The sequence below is a fragment of the Microcaecilia unicolor genome, chromosome 5, assembly GCF_901765095.1.
Source record: "Microcaecilia unicolor chromosome 5, aMicUni1.1, whole genome shotgun sequence".
Taxonomy (NCBI): Eukaryota; Metazoa; Chordata; class Amphibia; order Gymnophiona; family Siphonopidae; genus Microcaecilia; species Microcaecilia unicolor.
Window position 1 is genome coordinate 180,008,870 of NC_044035.1, and position 19,601 is coordinate 180,028,470.

At 43.4% G+C, this 19,601-nt stretch overlaps 1 protein-coding gene across 1 annotated transcript in view; it reads left to right on the forward strand.

Moving 5' to 3' along the window:
• LOC115470444 (zinc finger protein 585A-like) overlaps positions 1–16,262 on the forward strand; it is a 168,677-nt gene extending 152,415 nt beyond the window's left edge. Inside the window, exon 5 of the mRNA XM_030203631.1 lies at positions 15,811–16,262. Within this exon, the coding sequence (XP_030059491.1) occupies positions 15,811–15,959 (149 nt within the window). The 3' untranslated portion in view covers positions 15,960–16,262. The remainder of the gene's footprint in view (positions 1–15,810) is intronic.
• The last annotated feature ends 3,339 nt before the right edge of the window (positions 16,263–19,601 follow it).

The following is a 19,601-nucleotide window of genomic DNA, read 5'->3' on the forward strand; positions in this document are numbered from 1 at the left end:
AGAGATACTGGGGAGCAGCAGAGTGAATACATTTATAGGTTAGTAGAAGAAGTTTGAACAGGATGCGGAAAACGGATAGGGAGCCAGTGAAGGGTCTTGAGGAGAGGGGTAGTATGAGTAAAGCGACCCTGGCGGAAGATGAGACGGGCAGCAGAGTTTTGAACCGACTGGAGAGGGGAGAGGTGACTAAGTGGGAGGCCAGCAAGAAGCAGATTGCAGTAGTCTAAACGAGAGGTGACAAGGGTGTGGATGAGGGTTTTGGTAGAGTGCTCGGAAAGAAGGGGCGGATTTTACGGATGTTGTAATGAAAGAAACGACAGGTCTTGTTGTAAAGAAAGAAACGACAGGTCTTGGCGGTCTGCTGGATATGAGCAGAGAAGGAGAGAGAAGAGTCAAAGATGACCCCAAGGTTTCGAGCTGAGGAGACAGGGAGAATGAGAGAGCCATCAACAGAAATAGAAAATGGGGGGAGCGGGGAGGTGGGTTTGGGGGGGAAAATGAGAAGCTCGGTTTTGGTCATATTTAATTTCAGGTGGCGTTGAGACATCCAGGCAGCAATGTCAGACAAGCACGCTGAAACTTTGGTTTGGATGCAAGGTGAGATATCAGGGGTAGAAAGGTAGATTTGGGAGTCATCAGCATAGAGATGGTAGGAAAAGCCATGGGATGAGATTAATGAACCAAGGGAAGAAGTGTAGATAGAAAAGAGGAGGGGACCAAGAACAGAACCCTGAGGTACGCCGACAGGCAGAGGGATAGAAGTAGAAGAGGATCCACCAGAGTGAACACTAAAGGTGCAGAGGGAGAGGTAGGAAGAGAACCAGGAAAGGACAGAGCCCTGGAATCCAAGTGAAGACAGGGTATCGAGAAGTATGCTGTGATCGACAGTGTCAAAAGCAGCGGAAAGATCAAGAAGAATGAGGATGGAATATTGACCTCTGGATTTAGCCAGTAATAGGTCATTGGAGACTTTAGTAAGCGCAGTTTCGGTTGAGTGGAGAGGGCGAAAACCAGATTGTAATGGGTCAAGAATAGCATGTAAGGAGAGAAAATCAAGGCAGCGGCGGTGAACAGCACGCTCAAGTAATTTGGAGAGAAAAGGAAGGAGGGAGATGGGTCGGTAATTAGAGGGACAAGTAGGGTCAAGTGAAGGCTTCTTAAGGAGAGGTGTGACCACAGCATGTTTAAAGGCAGCAGGGACAGTCGCAGTGGAAAGTGAGAGGTTGAGAATGTGACAGATAAAGGAATAAGAGTAGGAGAGATGGCATTAAGAAGGTGGGTGGGAATGGGATCAGAGGAACAGGTGGTACATTTTGAGGAAGAAAGGAGAAGTGTAGTTTCATCAATAGTAACTTCAGGAAAGGAGGAAAGGGAATGAGGGGAAGGAGAGAGAGGGGAACGGACTAGTGGAGGGAGAGCTGGTGAGGTAGAGAAAGCAAGGTTTATCTTTTGAACCTGTTGTGAAAGAATTCAGCAAGGGTCTGAGGAGATAATGAAGGGGGAGTTGGGGGAGGGGGCACCTTGAGGAGAGAGTTCAATGTGGTGAAGAGAAGTCGAGGATTAGAGCCAAGAGAGTTGGTCAGTTGGATATAATAATCCTGTTTGGCACGTAAAAGAGCAGACTGGAAGGAGGTCAGCATGAACTTAAAGTGTAAGAAATCAGCAAGGGCCCGAGATTTCCGCCAGAGGCGTTCGGCGGAGCGGGTACAGGAACGTAGGTAGCGGATATTAGAAGTCAGCCAAGGTTGGGGTTTTGTACGCCTTACAGGGCGGGTCATCAAAGGTGCAAGAGTGTCTAAGGCAGAGGATAGAGTATTGTTGTAAGAAGAAACAGCCTCGTTGACAGATGTGGATGGTGCCACAGTAGAGAGGAGGTTTGAAACATGGGAGGATAGAGATGAAGGGTCAATATCGTGAAGATTCCTAGATAAATTAGATAGGATAGGACGGGACTGGGAGGGAGGAGATTTAAGTGTGAAAGTTATAAGATGGTGATCAGAGGAGGGATGATCAGAGGCAAGGAAATTAGAAGGTGAACAGTTGGAGGAGAAGATGAACACGCTAAAGGCTTTTGGAGATCGGCTGTCCAATCAAGTCATTCAAATTCGGACAGACAACCAGGTTGCAATTTATTACATCAACAAGCAGGGGGCACCGGATCTCGCCCCCTGTGTCAGAAGGCCGTTGGGATGTGGCACTGGGCTCACCAGCATGGCATGCTTCTCCAAGCCACGTACCTGGCAGGCATAAACAACAGTCTGGCCGACAGATTGAGCAGACTCATGCAACCGCATGAATGGTCGCTCTGTTCGAGTGTGGTACGTAAGATCTTCCGGGAGTGGGGCACCCCCTCGGTGGATCTTTTCGCCACACAGACCAATCACAAGCTGCCTCAGTTCTGTTCCAGGCTTTAGGCCCACGACAGGCTAGTGTCGGACGCCTTCGGACACCTTCCTCCTGCATTGGGGGACCGGCCTTCTGTACGCGTATCCTCCCATACCTTTGGTGGGGAAGACTTTACTGAAACTCAAGCAAGACCGCGGCACCATGATTCTGATCGCGCCCTTTTGGCCCCGTCAGATCTGGTTCCCTCTTCTTCTGGAGTTGTCTTCCGAAGAACCGTGGAGATTGGAGTGTTTTCCAACACTCAGAACGAGGGGGTGCTTCTGCATCCCAACCTCCAGTCTCTGGCCCTCACGGCCTGGATGTTGAGGGTGTAGATTTTGCCGCCTTGGGTCTTTCTGAGGTTGTCTCCTAAGTCTTGCTTGCTTCCAGGAAAGATTCCACTAAGAAGAGTTACTTTTTCAAGTGGAGGAGGTTTGCCATCTGGTGTGACAGCAAGGCCTTAGATCCTCGCTTTTGTCCTACACAGACCCTGCTTGAATAACTTCTACACTTATTGGAGTCTGGTCTCAAAACCAACTCAGTAAGGAACCATCTTAGTGCGATTAGTGCTTACCATTCCTGTGTAGAGGGTAAGCCTATCTCTGGACAGCCTTTAGTTGTTCAATTCATGAGAGGTTTGCTTTTGTCAAAGCCCCCTGTCAAGCCTCCTACAGTGTCATGGGATCTCGACGTCATCCTCACCCAGCTGATGAAACCTCCTTTTGAGCCACTGGATTCTTGCCATCTGAAGTACTTGACCTGGAAGGTCATTTTCTTGGTGGCTGTTCAGCTCGTAGAGTCAGTGAGCTTCAAGCCTTGGTAGCCCATTCTCCCTCTACCAAATTCCATCATAACAGAGTAGTCCTCCACACTCACCCTAAGTTCCTGCCAAAGGTGTTGTCGGAGTTCCATCTGAACCAGTCAATTGTCTTGCCAACATTCTTCCCCCGTCCACATACCCGCTCTGCTGAACGTCAGTTGCACACATTGGACTGCAAGAGAGCATTGGCCTTCTATCTGGAGCGGACCAGCCCCCACAGACAATCTGCCCAATTGTTTGTTTCTTTTGACCCCAACAGGAAGGGGGTTGCTGTCGGGAAACGCACCATCTTCAATTAGCTAGCAGATTGCATTTCCTTCGCTTACGCCCAGGCTTGGCTGACTCTTGAGGGTCATGTCACGGCTCATAGTGTTAGAGCCATGGCAGCGTCAGTAGCGCACTTGAAGACAGCCACCATTGAAGAGATTTGCAAGGCTGCGACGTGGTCTTCAGTCCACACATTCACATCTCATTACTGCCTCCAGCAGGGTACCTGACGCGACAGTCAGTTTGGTTAGTCGGTGCTGCAGAGTCTGTTCGGGGTTTAGAATCCAACTCCACCCCCCTAGGCCCAGTTTTATTAGCTGCACTCTCAGTTAGTTGTTCTTTATAGGTCAATCTTTGTTATGTCCTCGCCGGTGCGAGGCCAAATTGACCCTTTTTGTTGTTTTGAGTGAGCCTAGGAGCTAGGGATACCCCAGTCATGAGAACAAGCAGCCTGCTTGTCCTCGGAGAAAGCGAATGATACATACCTGTAGCAGGTGTTCTCCGAGGACAGCAGGCTGATTGTTCTCACCTACCCTCCCTCCTCCCCTTTGGAGTTATTTCTTATTCCTTTGCTTTTTACTTAATGGAGCTGGAGCGCACGGGCAGGAAGACGGCCGCGCATGCGCGGTGGGCATTCCCTGCGCGCGGGACCTCCCGTGATATTTTCTCCGGTTGGAGGGGGCTGTCGTAGATGTCACCCAGTCATGAGAACAATCAGCCTGCTGTCCTTGGAGAACACCTGCTACAGGTATGTATCATTTGCTATATCACTTGTAGATGCCACTGTGAAGGATAGGAAAAAGGCGCTGCTTTCTGAGAGAGTGGAGGAGTAGCCTAGTGGTTAGTGCAGTGAACTTTGATCCCGGGAAACTGAGTTTGATTCCCACTGTGCAGCTCCTTGTGACTCTGGGCAAGTCACTTAACCCTCCATTGCCCCTGGTACAAAATAAGTACCTGAATACATGTAAACCGCTTTGAATGTAGTTGCAAAAACCTCAGAAAGGCAGTATATCATTTCCCTTCCCTAAAAAGAAGAAAAAAGGCACCAAAAAGAGAGACACATGCAGACCAGTAAACAATTTGCAAACAGCATAAAAGTTATATGCATTGAAAAAAATGCTAGATGACAAATTCGCAAAAGTATGTTTCAATGTTTTGTGATATGTTAAAGAAAAGGTACTGAAGCATAAAAGGAACTGTACACTGTGTATATTGCAGTAGACGCTGTGTTATTACTGTGCATGCTTTTGGCTTGAAAAACATTACATAAGCAAAAAGGACTGTGTATCACAGTGGACGCTGTGGGGTCCTTTTACTAAGGTGCGCTGTAAAGTGTTCTGCACTGGTGTAGATGCATGTATTGGATGCGCGCAGGTCCATTTTTCAGCACACCTGCAAAAAATGCCTTTTGTTTTTTTGGCCGAAGATGAACGTGCGGCAAAATAAAAATTGGCATGTGTCCATTTTGGGCCTGAGACCTTACCGCCACCCATTGACCTAGCAGTAAGGTCTCACGTGTTAACTGGACAGTAATGGTCTACTCGCGTACAATGCCTATTACTTCCCGGTTAGCACCCCACGCTTGAAAATAAAATATATTTTCCGGTGCGCTTAGTGGACACACGTAAAAAATGAAATTAGCACCCGGGGCCACGCAGTAGCTGGGCGGTAATTCAAAATTGAAGCGCGTAGGTGCCTACGCGGCTTAGTAAAAGAGCCCCTGTCTTAGTGAGAGAATGATAAAAATACTGTATGTGTTATCAGCTAGTGAGGGGCTAGTGAAATGTTATGTGAGGTAGCTGAACAACAGTACTGAACCCACAGAGGAACCGTGTACTGTGTGTTTCGAAGTAGACACTGTGTTTGTGAGAGAAAAAATATATTTAAAAAAATACAAAATAAACTTGCTATGAGTGCACTCAACTTTAAACTAAAAACATAAAAGGGACTGATGGGTTGTAGCAAAAAGTTATATACTAATGTAAGGTGTCATGACTGTAATGTAAAAAAATATGTTTATCCACTCCTACTCTAGCTGAGATAACATTTAACCATTTCTCTGACCTCATGTGCAACTTTCTTTAAATCAATCACCTTACTTTCTAACTCTTCCTACTGTCTTACCCTTCTATATGTTACGTCTTTGCTTTACCCTTCGCTATCACCTATAATGCTCTATTGCGTATTGTGTTGACATTGTAAATAGTATACCATGACATACTTTGTATTGTTTTTGAATATTTTTACTGCTGTAATTGTCTATTGCTCATGCTTGATCTATTCTTACTGTACACCGCCTTGAGTGAATTCCTTCAGAAAGGCTGTAAATAAATCCTAATAAATAAATAAATATATGATTAAATGGGGTGTAGCGTAATCCAGTGGAAATGAACTGTCAGATGGAATAAATGTAACAGGAGTGTGAAAATACGGAACACCAACACTAGAGGGCGTATACGTACAGAAGAGAGAGAAGTGAAATGAGTTAAGTGAACTGTTGGGTTTGTATGAGAATTCATAAAATTGGGATAGTGCAAGAAAATATAGTTCGTAGTGAATGCATATGTATATTGCAAACAAACAAAACATGAAACTGATTACAAAAGTACAAAAGACTGAAGTATAAGAGATTGGAAGCAAGAGTGTATCCACTATTTTGATGGAAAATATGAGAACAATAAGGGTAAAGTAATAAAAGGTTGGAAATCAGGACAAGAAGAATAACTGCCTCCAAAACCTATATATAAACTGTATGTAAATGCAATATATGGTCTAATAAAAATCAAAGTAAACAAAAAAAAATAGGGTGGAACCCTCAACAAGGTACAATATATATAAACAAATTTTAAGAGTTCTCTTATGGTCTGACGTACTAAACCAGTAGTTACTACAGGAGGAAAAAGCCTCACGAAGCTCAAAGTTGCAATAAGTAAGAAGAGCAGGGCTGCTTCATCATTGGCTTGAAAATTGGCATAAAAAACCACCTGATAGACTTATTTATCAAATATTTATTTATTTTATTTTATTTTTGTTACATTTGTATCCCACATTTTCCCACCTATTTGCAGGCTCAATGTGGCTTACCTAATACCATAAAGGCATTCACCAAGTTCGGTAGGGGATAAATACAAAAGAAGTTAAGGTGGTATAGGGAAGATATGAGTTAAAGGTAGGAGGGTTTGATAATGTAATACGATCTTTGATAGTGAAGTGTTGCAGGGTTCATGCGTTTAAGTTGGGTCAGTCGGTTATGCCCTTCCGAATAGATGAGTCAACTGCACAGCTGTAATCGTCAACAATGTGGGAGAGTACTTAGCTTCAAAACTGCAAAATTTTATTCCATAACAGTATGAAAAAGTACTTAGCTTCACAACGGTCTTCCGTGCACTCCTCTTACTCAAACTGAGGGACCGTGACCTACGGTGGCCAATGTTTTGTTGTCTGCTTCAGGGTTCAACGGTCAAGTGGAGGAGTGGCCTAGTGGTTAGGGTGGTGGACTTTGGTCCTGAGGAACTGAGTTCGATTCCCGGCACAGGCAGCTCCTTGTGACTCTGGGCAAGTCACTTAACCCTCCATTGCCCCATGTAAGCTGCATTGAGCCTGCCATGAGTGGGAAAGCGCGGGGTACAAATGTAACAAAAGAAAAAAAGATTTCTGTCAAAAAAGAAAAAACACGGAGTGAGCGCTCAGAGAATTCCTTTAGGTATGCATTTCCAGATTTCAGACATCCCACACACAGCACCTGAGAAGCATTGGTGTCTTCACACCAGTCTCCTGGTAGCCAGGACCCAATTGCCACCATGGCATTGACAATTCTGCACACTGTCTCCACCGGTGCCACAGCCTTTACCAATGTTGGCCCTCGAACGGATACAAGCCATGCTCCAAGAGCACGGCGGGACTTTTTCAATCAAGAGTCCATTGGCATTGGGGGCGTGTGCACCAACCATGACTGTACCTCTCTCTGCCTGCTTTAAAGGGCTCTCAGCCTGTGGTGTGGTCACCAGTGCCTCATGGAGCATCTGTGTCAACACCTGCCCATGCAGGTATTTCCTCAGCCTCTGTGGAGGAAGCTTCACCGTAGTCTAAAGGCGAACCTGAATTTTAGCTAATTTCCAGGCACAGGTATGGTTCCTCTCATCTGAGGCAGGTGCAGACTCAGCCCTCCCATGCAGAGTAATTTACCTACTCTGATTCGGACCGCTCATGGTAGTCTGATGATGATCCAAGGTACATCTCAGAGGAGGAGTCTTATGGAATTCCATCAGATCCTATCCTCCTGAGGAGAGATAGAATTCTCCACTTGAGAGTCTCTTTTTCCCTGCTTTTGTTATGGCGACTACCCTTCCTATTAAGCTGGAGATGGAGGACAAGCTCAGGACTGAGATGTTCGAGGTTCTGGACTACGACTCTCCTCCTAGACAGGCTGTGACAGGATCCTTCATGATGTTCAGGTAAAGAATTGGGAGTCCCCTCTGTTCCAGTTGTTCCCAAAAAGATTGACACTATGTATTGGATTGAAAGTGCACCTGGATTTGATAGGCCTCAGTTTCCTCACTACTCCTTTGTGGTTGAATCTGCGCTCAAGTGAGCCTTGGCGCCCCTAAACAGAGAGGCCCAGATACTGGATTAATTTGGGCATAAGATGTATCAGACTTCAATGCTCATTTCCCATATTCAATCATACCATCTCTACAAAAGCCTTTACTTGCGGTCCTTGGTGCTCAGTATGCTTGACTTTGCATACACACTTCCTCTGGAGCTGGCTGAATCACTTTGCCAGTTGGCCAAGAAGTAGAAGGCCTGTCATAAATTTCTGGCCAGGGGCACCTTTGACATAGCAACCAGAATCTGTGCTCAAATATTTTAATGCGTAGACTCTCGTGGCTGCATGTCTGTGACTTGGACCCTGCTGTTCAGCAGAGGTTAGCAAATGCTACTTGGCGAGATGTTGAGAGCATAAACTTTGCCTCCTTGAATCTCCCGGTGGGTGTCTCTAGGGTCTTACTGGTTTCCAGGAAAGATTCTAGATCTTTTTTCTTGCCCTTCACAGAACCTGCTTGAATACCTTCTGCACCTCTCCGAGTCTGGTCTCAAGACCAAATCTAAGGGTTCACCTCAGTGCAATTAGTACATACCATCACCATGTAGAAGGTAAGCCTATCTCTGTACAGTTATTCGATTCATGTGAGGTTTGCTTTTGTTAAAGCTCCCCGGTCAAACTTCCACCTGTGTCTTGGGACCTCAATGTCGTCCTTATCCAGCTGATGAAAGCTCCTTTTGAGCCACTGGATTCCTGTCCTCTGAAATACTTGACTTGGAAGGTCTTGTTTTTGATGGCAGTTACTTCAGCTTGCAGGGTCATTGAGCTTCAGGCCCTAGTACAGATCCACCATACACAAAGCTTCATCATAACAAAGTAGTTCGCCGCACTCACCCTAAGTTCCTCCCTAAAGTGGTGTCAGAAGTCTATCTTAACCAGTTGATCGTTCTTCCAACATTCTTCCCCAGACCTCATGCTGCTCCTGGCAAAAGCACACTGCGCACCGTGTACTGCAAACAAGCCTTGGCCTTCTACCTGGAGTGGAATAAGCTCTATAGACAGACCACTCAACTTTTTGTTTCTTTGATCTCAACAGGATGGGGGTAGCCATCAATGAACGCAGTCTTTCAATTTGGCTGGCAGACTTCATCTTTCACTTATGCTTAGGCTGGGCTGACTCTGGAGGGCCTTGTCACAGCTCATAATGTCTGAGCCATGTTTGTGTCATTGCCCACTTGCAATCACCTTTCATTGAAGGGATTTGCAAGGCTGCAATGTGGTCTTCAGTCCACATTACATTACATTATGACATTTATGCCCCACGCATACCTCCTGATTTCATTGTAACTTACAGAATAAGAAACTGAGCATTCCCAGGAACATTATAAAATATTTGCCATAAAAAGTAATTAAAAATCATTTAAAGCCAAATACTTCCTAAACATATAAGTCTTCAATAGTTTTCAAAATTTACCATAATTTGATATCTAATCATACATGGAAGGTCATTCCAGTAACTTGCAAACGTTGCCAAAAAAAAGCTTTGTATAGACAATCTTCCTAGGGTCAGGATTATGTAATATTAACAATTCCCTAGATTCAGGACTTGAATTTCTGACTGATAAATAAGTGAAAGCATACAGCTTGGAGCAAAACCATGCAGAATCAAAAGACTAATTAACATAACTTGAATATAATGTGTGGATGTGCTGGCACCCAGTGCAGTTGGAACAATGAAGGTATAACCCTCCCAAATTTTGCAATTTTAAAAATCATTCGGGCTTCAGTATTTATCACATTCACGTCCCACTACTACTTTGAGCAGAAGACCTGATGCTACAGCTGGTTTGATCAGACAGTCCTGCAGAATTTGTTTTGGGTCTAGAATCCAACTCCACCCTCTTAGGCCCATTTTATTCAGTTCCAGGCTACACCTTCACAAACAGGATATATTATAGTTTCTGGTTAATTGACCTTCTTGGCCTGCCTCACTGTTGCGAGTCACTGTCATCCTCATGTTGTTTTTTGGTGAGCCTGAAAGCTAGGGATTCCCACCTGTGAGACTAATATGGCTGGCTTGTCCTCGGAGAAAGCGAACCAGCTTATCCAGTAGCAAGTATTCTCTGAGGACAGTAGACCAATTATTCTCACGCACCCTCCCACCTACCCTAGGAGTTGAATTTAGATTTTTGCTGTATTATAGTACTGCTGGTCCCATGCTCGCAAGTCGGGCAAAAGGGGGCACCCATGCATGTGTGGTGGGAGCGCTGCTTTAAGATCTTAGAGGGAAAGTACACTAGGCAGCATTTTTGCACCAGGCTCCATGGATGATGCCACCCACCTGTGAGAATAATTGGTCTGCTGTCCTCAGAATACCTGCTTACAGGTAAGTAACTTCACTTTTCTGTGCTAATTAGCATGTCTGCATTACCGCACGCTAACTGATTAATGCAGGATTAGCACATGAGCCATTAACACCTACATAATAGGTTTAATTTGATTGATGGTTTGGCTTAAATATCTCATGGTATGGGGATGCAGTAAAAATGATGCTGCCAAAGATTTTCTTCATTTTTTTAATTCTGTGTTTAATGTAACAATACTGGAGAAAACACACCAGAGAGTTTAACTTATATTTTGAATATAAGGCCACCTCAAGTAAATAACGGCTCTCTTTTTTAAACCAATATATGAGGGAGGGGTGGCGCGGCAGTGCCAGATTTTCACCAATATTGTTAAACAGCCAATAGAGGGCAATTTTAGACCTGTCAGTGTGCAAGAGTTAAGCAGTTTACTTCCGGGGAGTATGGATTCAAGGTTTGTTAGTTAGGAGAGGAAGTGGTTAAACTGTCTTGATCCATTTGTTACAGTGGATTCTGTTCTGGAGTTCAGGACTTACTAGGATCTAGATGAAAAAAAATGTTTCCAATATCTTCAGGTAAACCATTTTTTGAAATAAACATTTGAGGAATCTTAGGAAAGAGGAAAGTACTGAGCTGGTGCAGGTACCAACACAGTTAAAGATGGAATATCCCCCACAAATGGCAAAAGACAGGTGAAAATTTGGCAGCTACAGTGTTATAGATTACTTTATCATGTGCTGAGAGTGAGGGTGCTGTGTAGCTCAAGGGGAGGGGGAAGACATATTGACTGGTAAGTTGAATACTGTCAACAATACTTGGGAATGATATATGATTGTAACCAAGACTCCCATCATGTTTGGATGCCTATATAGTTGGCATAGTGGAGACTTGACAACCAATGTTTAAGCATGGGTGGCTGGGACAGACCAAACGGACCATGCAGGCCTTTATCTGCCTTCATTTACTGTGTTACTGTGTGTATATAAAGCACCTTAAAAAATAACTAAATAACAGAAGTGGGAGGAAGGTTTAAATTTACAATTGGATAAGGATTTGCGAAAGAAAATGGATATAAAATGCCTGTCTGGTGGTATTACACACTGGAAGGGACAGTAACATTTATTGAAAGTGGGAATTTATTTAGACACTAATTTTAAATTGCATACCAAATACTAACATGGTGGTTTACAATTCAATAAAATAAGCACCAGAACATCAGCAATAAAATTTGAGCAATCACAGTATATACAGTAGGAGGCAATGAAATAGCACAATGTAAAAACCAGTAAACAAACTAATTCCAGAAAACTGTAAATAAGGTATTAGTATGCCGCTACATCTGGATGCCCATGGTCATCAATGATCAAGAAAGGACTGCTCAAAAATCCAAACTTTGACCCCCAGCTTTATATTTGTGGTAGGAACTTTCCATACATAATGTTATAAGCAAAGAGTTCCAGAGAGTGGGACAGAAAAACAGGCTTGTTGGGTGAAATCTTATCAAAGCTTTGTATAATTGGGAGCAACAAGTAAATTTGCATGAGAAGAGTGCAAAAGAATGCTGGTGTCATTTTGTCTGAGAGGAAGGTTCAAACGTATTTGGTGGTTATGCCCAGAGATTCAGTAATTTTGGGATAAAATTGTACAATTAGGGAAGAGAGATTGGGGAAGAATGTGAGGAAACAAACGGGGATTGTATTACTGACCCTGGGAATGGAAAGAGAAAGGGCCTCATTTATAAAATATGTGTTTTTTGCGGTCCACATGCAGTAGCTGAATATTGGAAGCAAGTGGAAGCATTTACTTTAGAGAGAACGTTGAGCAAATTGGAACATGTTCATAAGATGGATAATCTGATAGTGCTTGCATATAATAAGATGATCATTTCAGTACAATTTGGGAATGTTAAATGAATTGGACAAAAGTAGCATTTAATATAAGGAATTTGGGGATAAATTAGAGACAAATTGCAAATATTATGAATATTTTCTATATATTTGTATTCCCTAAGAAGTGGTGGTGGGGGGGGGGGGGGGTGCAGATAATGAGAGAACTAGAAAGGGAGAAATATTAATCATTAGAATTTTTACATACAGATATACTCCCCTGTTTACAAAGCTGCACTAGCAGCAGTGCGATAATGCTGATACAGTCCATTCACTTTGAATGGGCTGTGTCGACAGTGACGTGCGGCTTTGTAAACAGGGAGGATAGTTTGGTCTGTGTGGACAAGTGTGTGCTATGATGTTGGTAATTGAAGTATATGTATTAATTCCTAAATAAACAGTACTTAAGCGGGTTTTTTTTTTTTGGGGGGGGGGGGGTTACAGTAAAAACTCCAAATAAATGGCTTTCTATCAGTTTGTACTTATTGCTATTTAATATCTCCCCTTTCCAAGGCCTTAAGCCTCTTATAGGATCCCTTCCTCGTGTCCTTGGAGCTTTTCTTGCACTTCTCAGTTGACTTTAAAAGTTTTGTTGTTTTTTTTTTTTAAGGCTAACGCTCTAGTTTAGTTGTATACAGCTTTTTAACCTTCAAGAAGGACTTGGCAAAGTGGTTTACAGTAAGATAATAATGAAAAAAAATGATCAATAGAAAGGGGAAGAGGGGAAAAAGAAGATAAAAATGCTAGTGTTACCCAGTGACCCCAGCACTGGGACCTCACACTTCACTGTACATCAGAGAAGACAAGTATTTTCAAAGTTTGTTTTTTAAAGCTAGCCTGATTTGGTTCTCCTGTTAGATGATAGGGGAGTGAGTTCATTCCATGGGGCCAAAACATTTGAATATAATTCATCTGTTTGTGTCTAGGCAGTGGCTTGCATGGGACAGTGAAACTAGTTGGTTAATATGTTGAGTGCACATAAGTCAAGTGGAGTGATAAGGGATGAGCAACTGACTAGCATTTAAAAAAAGACAAAATACAGCAAAGGCATTAACAGGATCCTCACTGACTAATGTCCTTTATGTCTAATGTCATAGATTTTGGTGTTTTCATCTAATGCGGCATTACCTAGTTTTCCTGCCCCCGAAGAACATAAAGACTTAATTAGGCTTGCAGGTTAGAGTACAAGACATACTAGTTCCTTGTTCTCCTAAGGGATTATTTTCTTTGCCCTCACAGAGCTACCAGATTTGCACTGAATGTGCTTCTGACCAAGATACTGGACAGTGACAGTGAAAGAGGGGTGCATAAGTGAGGCAAAAAAACTGCAGCAACTTAGATGGGGCAATGGCAGTAAGAGCTATGGAGGTACCTCATCCCGCTGGCCAGGAGAGTGACATAAGTACATCAGCATTCTGTCCATGTTTTTCATGTGTGAAGGATTCTGTTAGTGTGTAGCATCTGTGTAGGGTTCTTCTGGTTTCCTAATAGTAGGTATAATGGTGCTCTAGGCCATGAAGTAACATTTTGTAATCTTCTCATCCCTTGCCTCTTGGGCGAGGAAGACCCTTCAGCCCTCAGAGATTAGCTCCTTGGCTGGAATGAGAGAGACAATCTGACTCAGATTTAGTGCAACCAAGTAAAATCTTTATTAGTATTTCTCTAAGCGAATGCAAAAAGAATTGTTCCTTCTGGAGCAGAGTTGGCACACAGCCAGCAAGACATTCAGGCTGAGTTACAAGGCTGCTTAGATTTGCTTTCTCATTCTGCACTTATATACTGTTGTAAGTTTCATTTCTTCAAACTCATGTGATTTCTTCTATTCAAACTTATTGTTCATATAAGGGAATTTCCTGTTCTGTTTTCTTACCAACCTCTCCTGCTCCAATCACATGCACACTTTGTGGTCATTGGCCATTTCCTTATCCCATACATGTGATCCCCAGCAACAGCAAACAAAGTTTCATGAAACACCTGGCTCCTCTTTTTCTCTAAACACATATTTGTGGAGGAATATCTTCTTTGGAGGGTCCTCACCCTCACTCACCATCAAGGTTATATCAATTTTTGTCTGCAATATATGGGGCCGCATAGCTTCAGTTCCTCTTGTGTTTTTCCTTGTCATGTGATTTACCAGACATGTATAACAATATTAGCTGTTTACCGATAATCAAGGCTCATGCACTCTGTATACAGGCCGCAGTAGGGAGAAATTAAACTTATGCTGATGACAGCAGATCTGAGTGCTTGCAGGCCAAGCTTACAGACCAATCTGAGGAAGGAATATACAATTTTCAGGACTGTCTAGCTCAGTTGTTAAGGAATTTGTAGTGTGTTACAGAATTGGAGACAGAATTTCTGTTGGCATTCTGTCTAGTCCTGTATAGAATCCTTAAAATGATAGTTTTAGCAGGTGGCTGAAACTTATGGGAGCTGGAATATAATCAGAAATTGCCAAGAGAGCTTGGTCGGCAAGTTAGAACTGGGTTAGCATTTTTAGAATGCCTTTCTGCCTGCTCTCTGCCTATTGTTTGTGGCTGGAGCTAGCCAGGAGTTGTTGCTGGACTTCCTGGAGCAATAATGGGAGCTCAGGAGGGAGGATACTTAGCAGGGCTGGTGTTAGACATGATGTAGTCTAGGGCAGTGGTTCCCAAACCTGATCCTGGAGGCATCCCAGCCAGTCAGGTTTTTGGGATATCCACAATGAATATTCATGAGAGAGATTTGCATGCAGTGGAGGCAGTGCATGCAAATCTCTCTCATGAACATTCATTTATATCCCAAAAACCTGACTGGCTAGGGTGCCGCCAGGCCCAGCTTTGGGAACCACTGGTCTAGGGCATAAATTTGCAGGAGGGGGGGGGGTCTCAAAAATGCTTATAGGTTGTGCTGCCTTAAGCTTCAAGCAGGCTTGAAGGCCCAGAGCAGTTGCCCTAGTTCCGCCCTTCTAATTCTCGCTCAGAGTTTGCATGTGTATAGACAGGGAAGCAGAACATGTCTGCAGCAGCTAAAAAGTCCATATATAGAGGAAAGAGAGCTCTCAGATCTAAACTTGTTGGACTAAATGAATCCGGAAACTGGGTGAACATTGCTATTTAAGTTACAATGATGGCTTGTCTGAGTCCCATACTCTGAATGGTCCATACTATGACATTGACCCTGAGAAGAAGGTGCAAAACAAATGTTGGCTCAGGGTGCCATAACCCCTGGAACCAGCCCTGAGTCCATTGAGTGACTTAACAAGTGATGGGTAGGGGATTTTAACTAAAGTCTTCAGTCATAATAGTTTGTGAAAATGATACTTTTCAGGAGAACAGACAACCGTGTTATTTCTCATTCAAGGAATCGAATAATCACCTTTTTTCCGAGGACAAGCAGCCTCCAATATTCTCACAATCCAGGGGTGCCATCGTGATGATGTGTAGACATTTAATCTTAAACAGTAAAATGGAGACCACCTAATCACTTCATTTGGTTTATTGTACAGCTTTCAGATGCTTATGACTAGTGTTCATTTTCAACCCCAAGCTCTATTTTGTATTGCAGGTGGAAGCATTGAGCAATGCGAAGAACAAATACCAGTGTTAATAGCGGATGATGGCCATGTGATGTACCTGCCTTCTGATCTGTCGCCTAGGACTGAAGCGCATCTTCAGACCCCAGAAGAAGACCTGTTTATTAAACAAGAAGATTGAAAAGATCATGTACTCCCTTTGAGCCCTGTCTAGGACTAACCAAGCTGCAAGAACAGACTGAGACTAATAAAATAAAACAGAAGCCTTTGCAGTCGACCACTGCTTAGTTTAGAATTATTATGACTTCAAGCTTTGCAGTGCAGAAAAGGCAGATTAGAGCAGTTTCCAACCAACAATTCAAAGTGGATTTTTATTAGGCAATAAAGCTTCTACTGCAGAGCCTTTCCTATTTCCTAGCTTAAGGGCCTACGCAATAAACTTGCATGCTGAGGCCCTCATATGCTAAAAATAGCAAGCTATACAGGAAGATATAAGTAATGCCACACTGGGAAAAGACCAAGGGTCCATTGAGCCCAGCATCCTGTCCACGACAGCGGCCAATCCAGGCCAAGGGCACCTGGCAAGCTTCCCAAACGTACAAACATTCTATACATGTTATTCTTGGAATTGTGGATTTTTCCCAAGTCCATTTAGTAGTGGTTTATGGACTTGTCTTTTGGGAAACCGTCTAACCCCTTTTTAAACTCTGCCAAGCTAACCGCCTTCACCACGTTCTCCGGCAACGAATTCCAGAGTTTAATTATGCTTTGGGTGAAGAAACATTTTCTCCGATTTGTTTTAAATTTACTACACTGTAGTTTCATCGCATGCCCCCTAGTCCTAGTATTTTTGGAAAGCGTGAACAGACGCTTCATATCCACCTGTTCCACTTATATGCCTCTATCATGTCTCCCCTCAGCCATCTCTTCTCCAAACTGAAAAGCCCTAGTCTCCTCAGTCTTTCTTATTAGGGAAGTCGTCCCATTCCCGCTATCATTTTAGTCGCCCTTTGCTGCACCTTTTCCAATTCTACTATATCTTTCTTGAGATGCGGCGACCAGAATTGAACACAATACTTAAGGTGCGGTCGCACCATGGAGCGATACAACGGCATTATAACATCCTCACACCTGTTTTCCATACCTTTCCTAATAATACCCAACATTCTATTCGCTTTCCTAGCCGCAGCAGCACACTGAGCAGAAGGTTTCAATGTATTATCGACGACAACACCCTGATCCCTTTCTTGGTCCATAATCCTAACGTGGAACCTTGCATGACGTAGCTATAATTCGGGTTCTTTTTTCCCACATGCATCACCTTGCACTTGCTCACATTAAACGTCATCTGCCATTTAGCCGCCCAGTCTCCCAGTCTCGTAAGGTCCTTCTGTAATTTTTCACAATCCTGTCGCAAGTTAACGACTTTGACTAACTTTGTGTCATCAGCAAATTTAATTACCTTGCTAGTTACTCCCATCTCTAAATCATTTATAAATATATTAAAAAGCAGCAGTCCTAGCACAGACCCCTGAGGAATACCTCTAACTACCCTTCTCCATTGTGAATATTGCCCATTTAAGCCCACTCTCTGTTTCCTATCCTTCAGCCAGTTTTTAATCCACAATAGGACATTTCCTCCTATCCCATGACCCTCCAATTTCCTCTGTAGCCTTTCATGAGGTACCTTGTCAAACGCCTTTTGAAAATCCAGATACACAATATCAGCCGGCTCCCCTTTGTCCACATGTTTGTTTACTCCTTCAAAGAATTGAAGTAAATTGGTCAGGCAAGATTTCCACATACAAAAGCCGTGCTGACTTGGTCTCAGTAATCCATGTCCTTGGATGTGCTCTGTAATTTTGTTTTTAATAATAGCCTCTACCATTTTCCCCGGCACCGACGTCAGACTCACCGGTCTATAATTTCCCGGATCTCCCCTGGAACCTTTTTTGAAAACTGGCGTTACATTGACCACCCTCCAATTTTCCGGTACCACGCTCGATTTTAAGGATAAACTGCATATCACTAACAGTAGCTCCGCAAGCTCATTTTTCAGTTCTATCAGTACTCTAGGATAAATACCATCCGGTCCAGGAGAACTCTTCAGTTTGCTGAACTGCCCCATTACGTCCTCCAGGTTTACCGTGAAGTCAGTAAGTTTCTCCGACTCGTCCGCTTGAAATACCATTTCCGACACCGGTATCCTACCCAAATCTTCCTCGGTGAAGACCGAAGCAAAGAATTAATTCATTCTCTCCGCTACGTCTTTGTCTTCCTTGATCACCCCTTTTACCCCTCGGTCATCCAGCGACCCAAACTATTCTTTTGCCGGCTTCCTGCTTTTAATGTACCAAAATTTTTTTTTACTATGTTTTTTTGCCTCTAATGCTATCTTTTTTTGTAATCCCTCTTGGCCTTCTTTATCTGCACCTTGCATTTGCTTTGACACTCCTTATGCTTCTTTTGTTATTTTCAGACGGTTCCTTCTTCCATTTTCTGAAGGCGTTTCTTTTAGCCCTAATAGCTTCCTTCACGTCACTTTTCAACCACGCCGGCTGTCTTTTGGACTTCCATCTTTCTTTTCTAATTCGCGGAATATGTTTGGCCTGGGCCTTCAGGATGGTATTTTTGAACAGTGTCCATGCCTGTTGTACAGTTTTTACCCTCTCAGTTGCCCCCCTAAGTTTTTTTTCACCATTCTTCTCATTTTATCATAGTCTCCTTTTTTAAAGTTAAACGCTAACGTATTTGACTTCCTGTGTATAGTTACTTCAAGGTTGATATCAAAACTGATCATATTATGATCACTGTTATCAAGCGGCCCCAGTACCATAACGTCCCTCACCAGATCATGTGCTCCACTAAGGACCAAGTCTAGAATTTTTCCTTCTCTCGTCGGCTCCTGCACCAGCTGCTCCATGAAGCTGTCCTTGATTTCATCAAGTAATTATACCTCTCTAGCATGTCCCGATGTTACATTTACCCAGTGCGATGAAGGCTGCTACATTGGAAAAACAAGTCAGATGCTATAGAAGAGATTTAATTTACATCTACATCATATGAAAAATGCCAGTACAAACAAAGATGACACGCCTGTGGGACAGCACTTTACAAAACCAGAACACTGTACCAGTGATTTCATGGTAAGAATCCTGAAAGGGAACTTTAAAACAGTACAGGAACATAAGACCTTTGAAGTCAAAATGATTAAATGTTTTGACACCCATCAGATAGGACTTAACAAAGATCTGGGTTTTCTAGCCCATTACAAAGCACAAAATTGTATTGCTTTGTAAATTGAGGTGCTCTCCTGTCTCCCTGACTCTCACCTACCCACCCCATCCTGTTAGACTGTCACTGAAATGCTATGATGTTTCACTCATCCCCTGTCTCCATGCATATAGACACTCACTGAAATGCTTTGATGTTTCACTCATATATACTGTCATCTACCAACATTTGCTCAGTTCTGATCTGACGAAGAAGGGCAACCTTCGAAAGCTAATCAAGAAATGTATTTAGTTTAGGAAACAGCCAATTACCGTATTTTTCGGACTATAAGACACACAGGACCATAAGACGCACCTAGGTTTTAGAGGAGGGAAATAGGAAAAAAAAATTTGGACTATAAGACGCACTCTTTCCCTCCTCTAAAACCTAGGTGCTCCGGTGTGTCTTGTCTGAATCCCTCCCTCCAAGTTCGGGATCGCCCTCCCTAGGGTTACCTCCCCTCCCCCCGGCCCTGTCACCACCTCTCCCCTTACTCACGCGATCTTCCCTGGTGGTCTAGTGACGTCGGGGCAGGAAAGAGCCCCCTCTT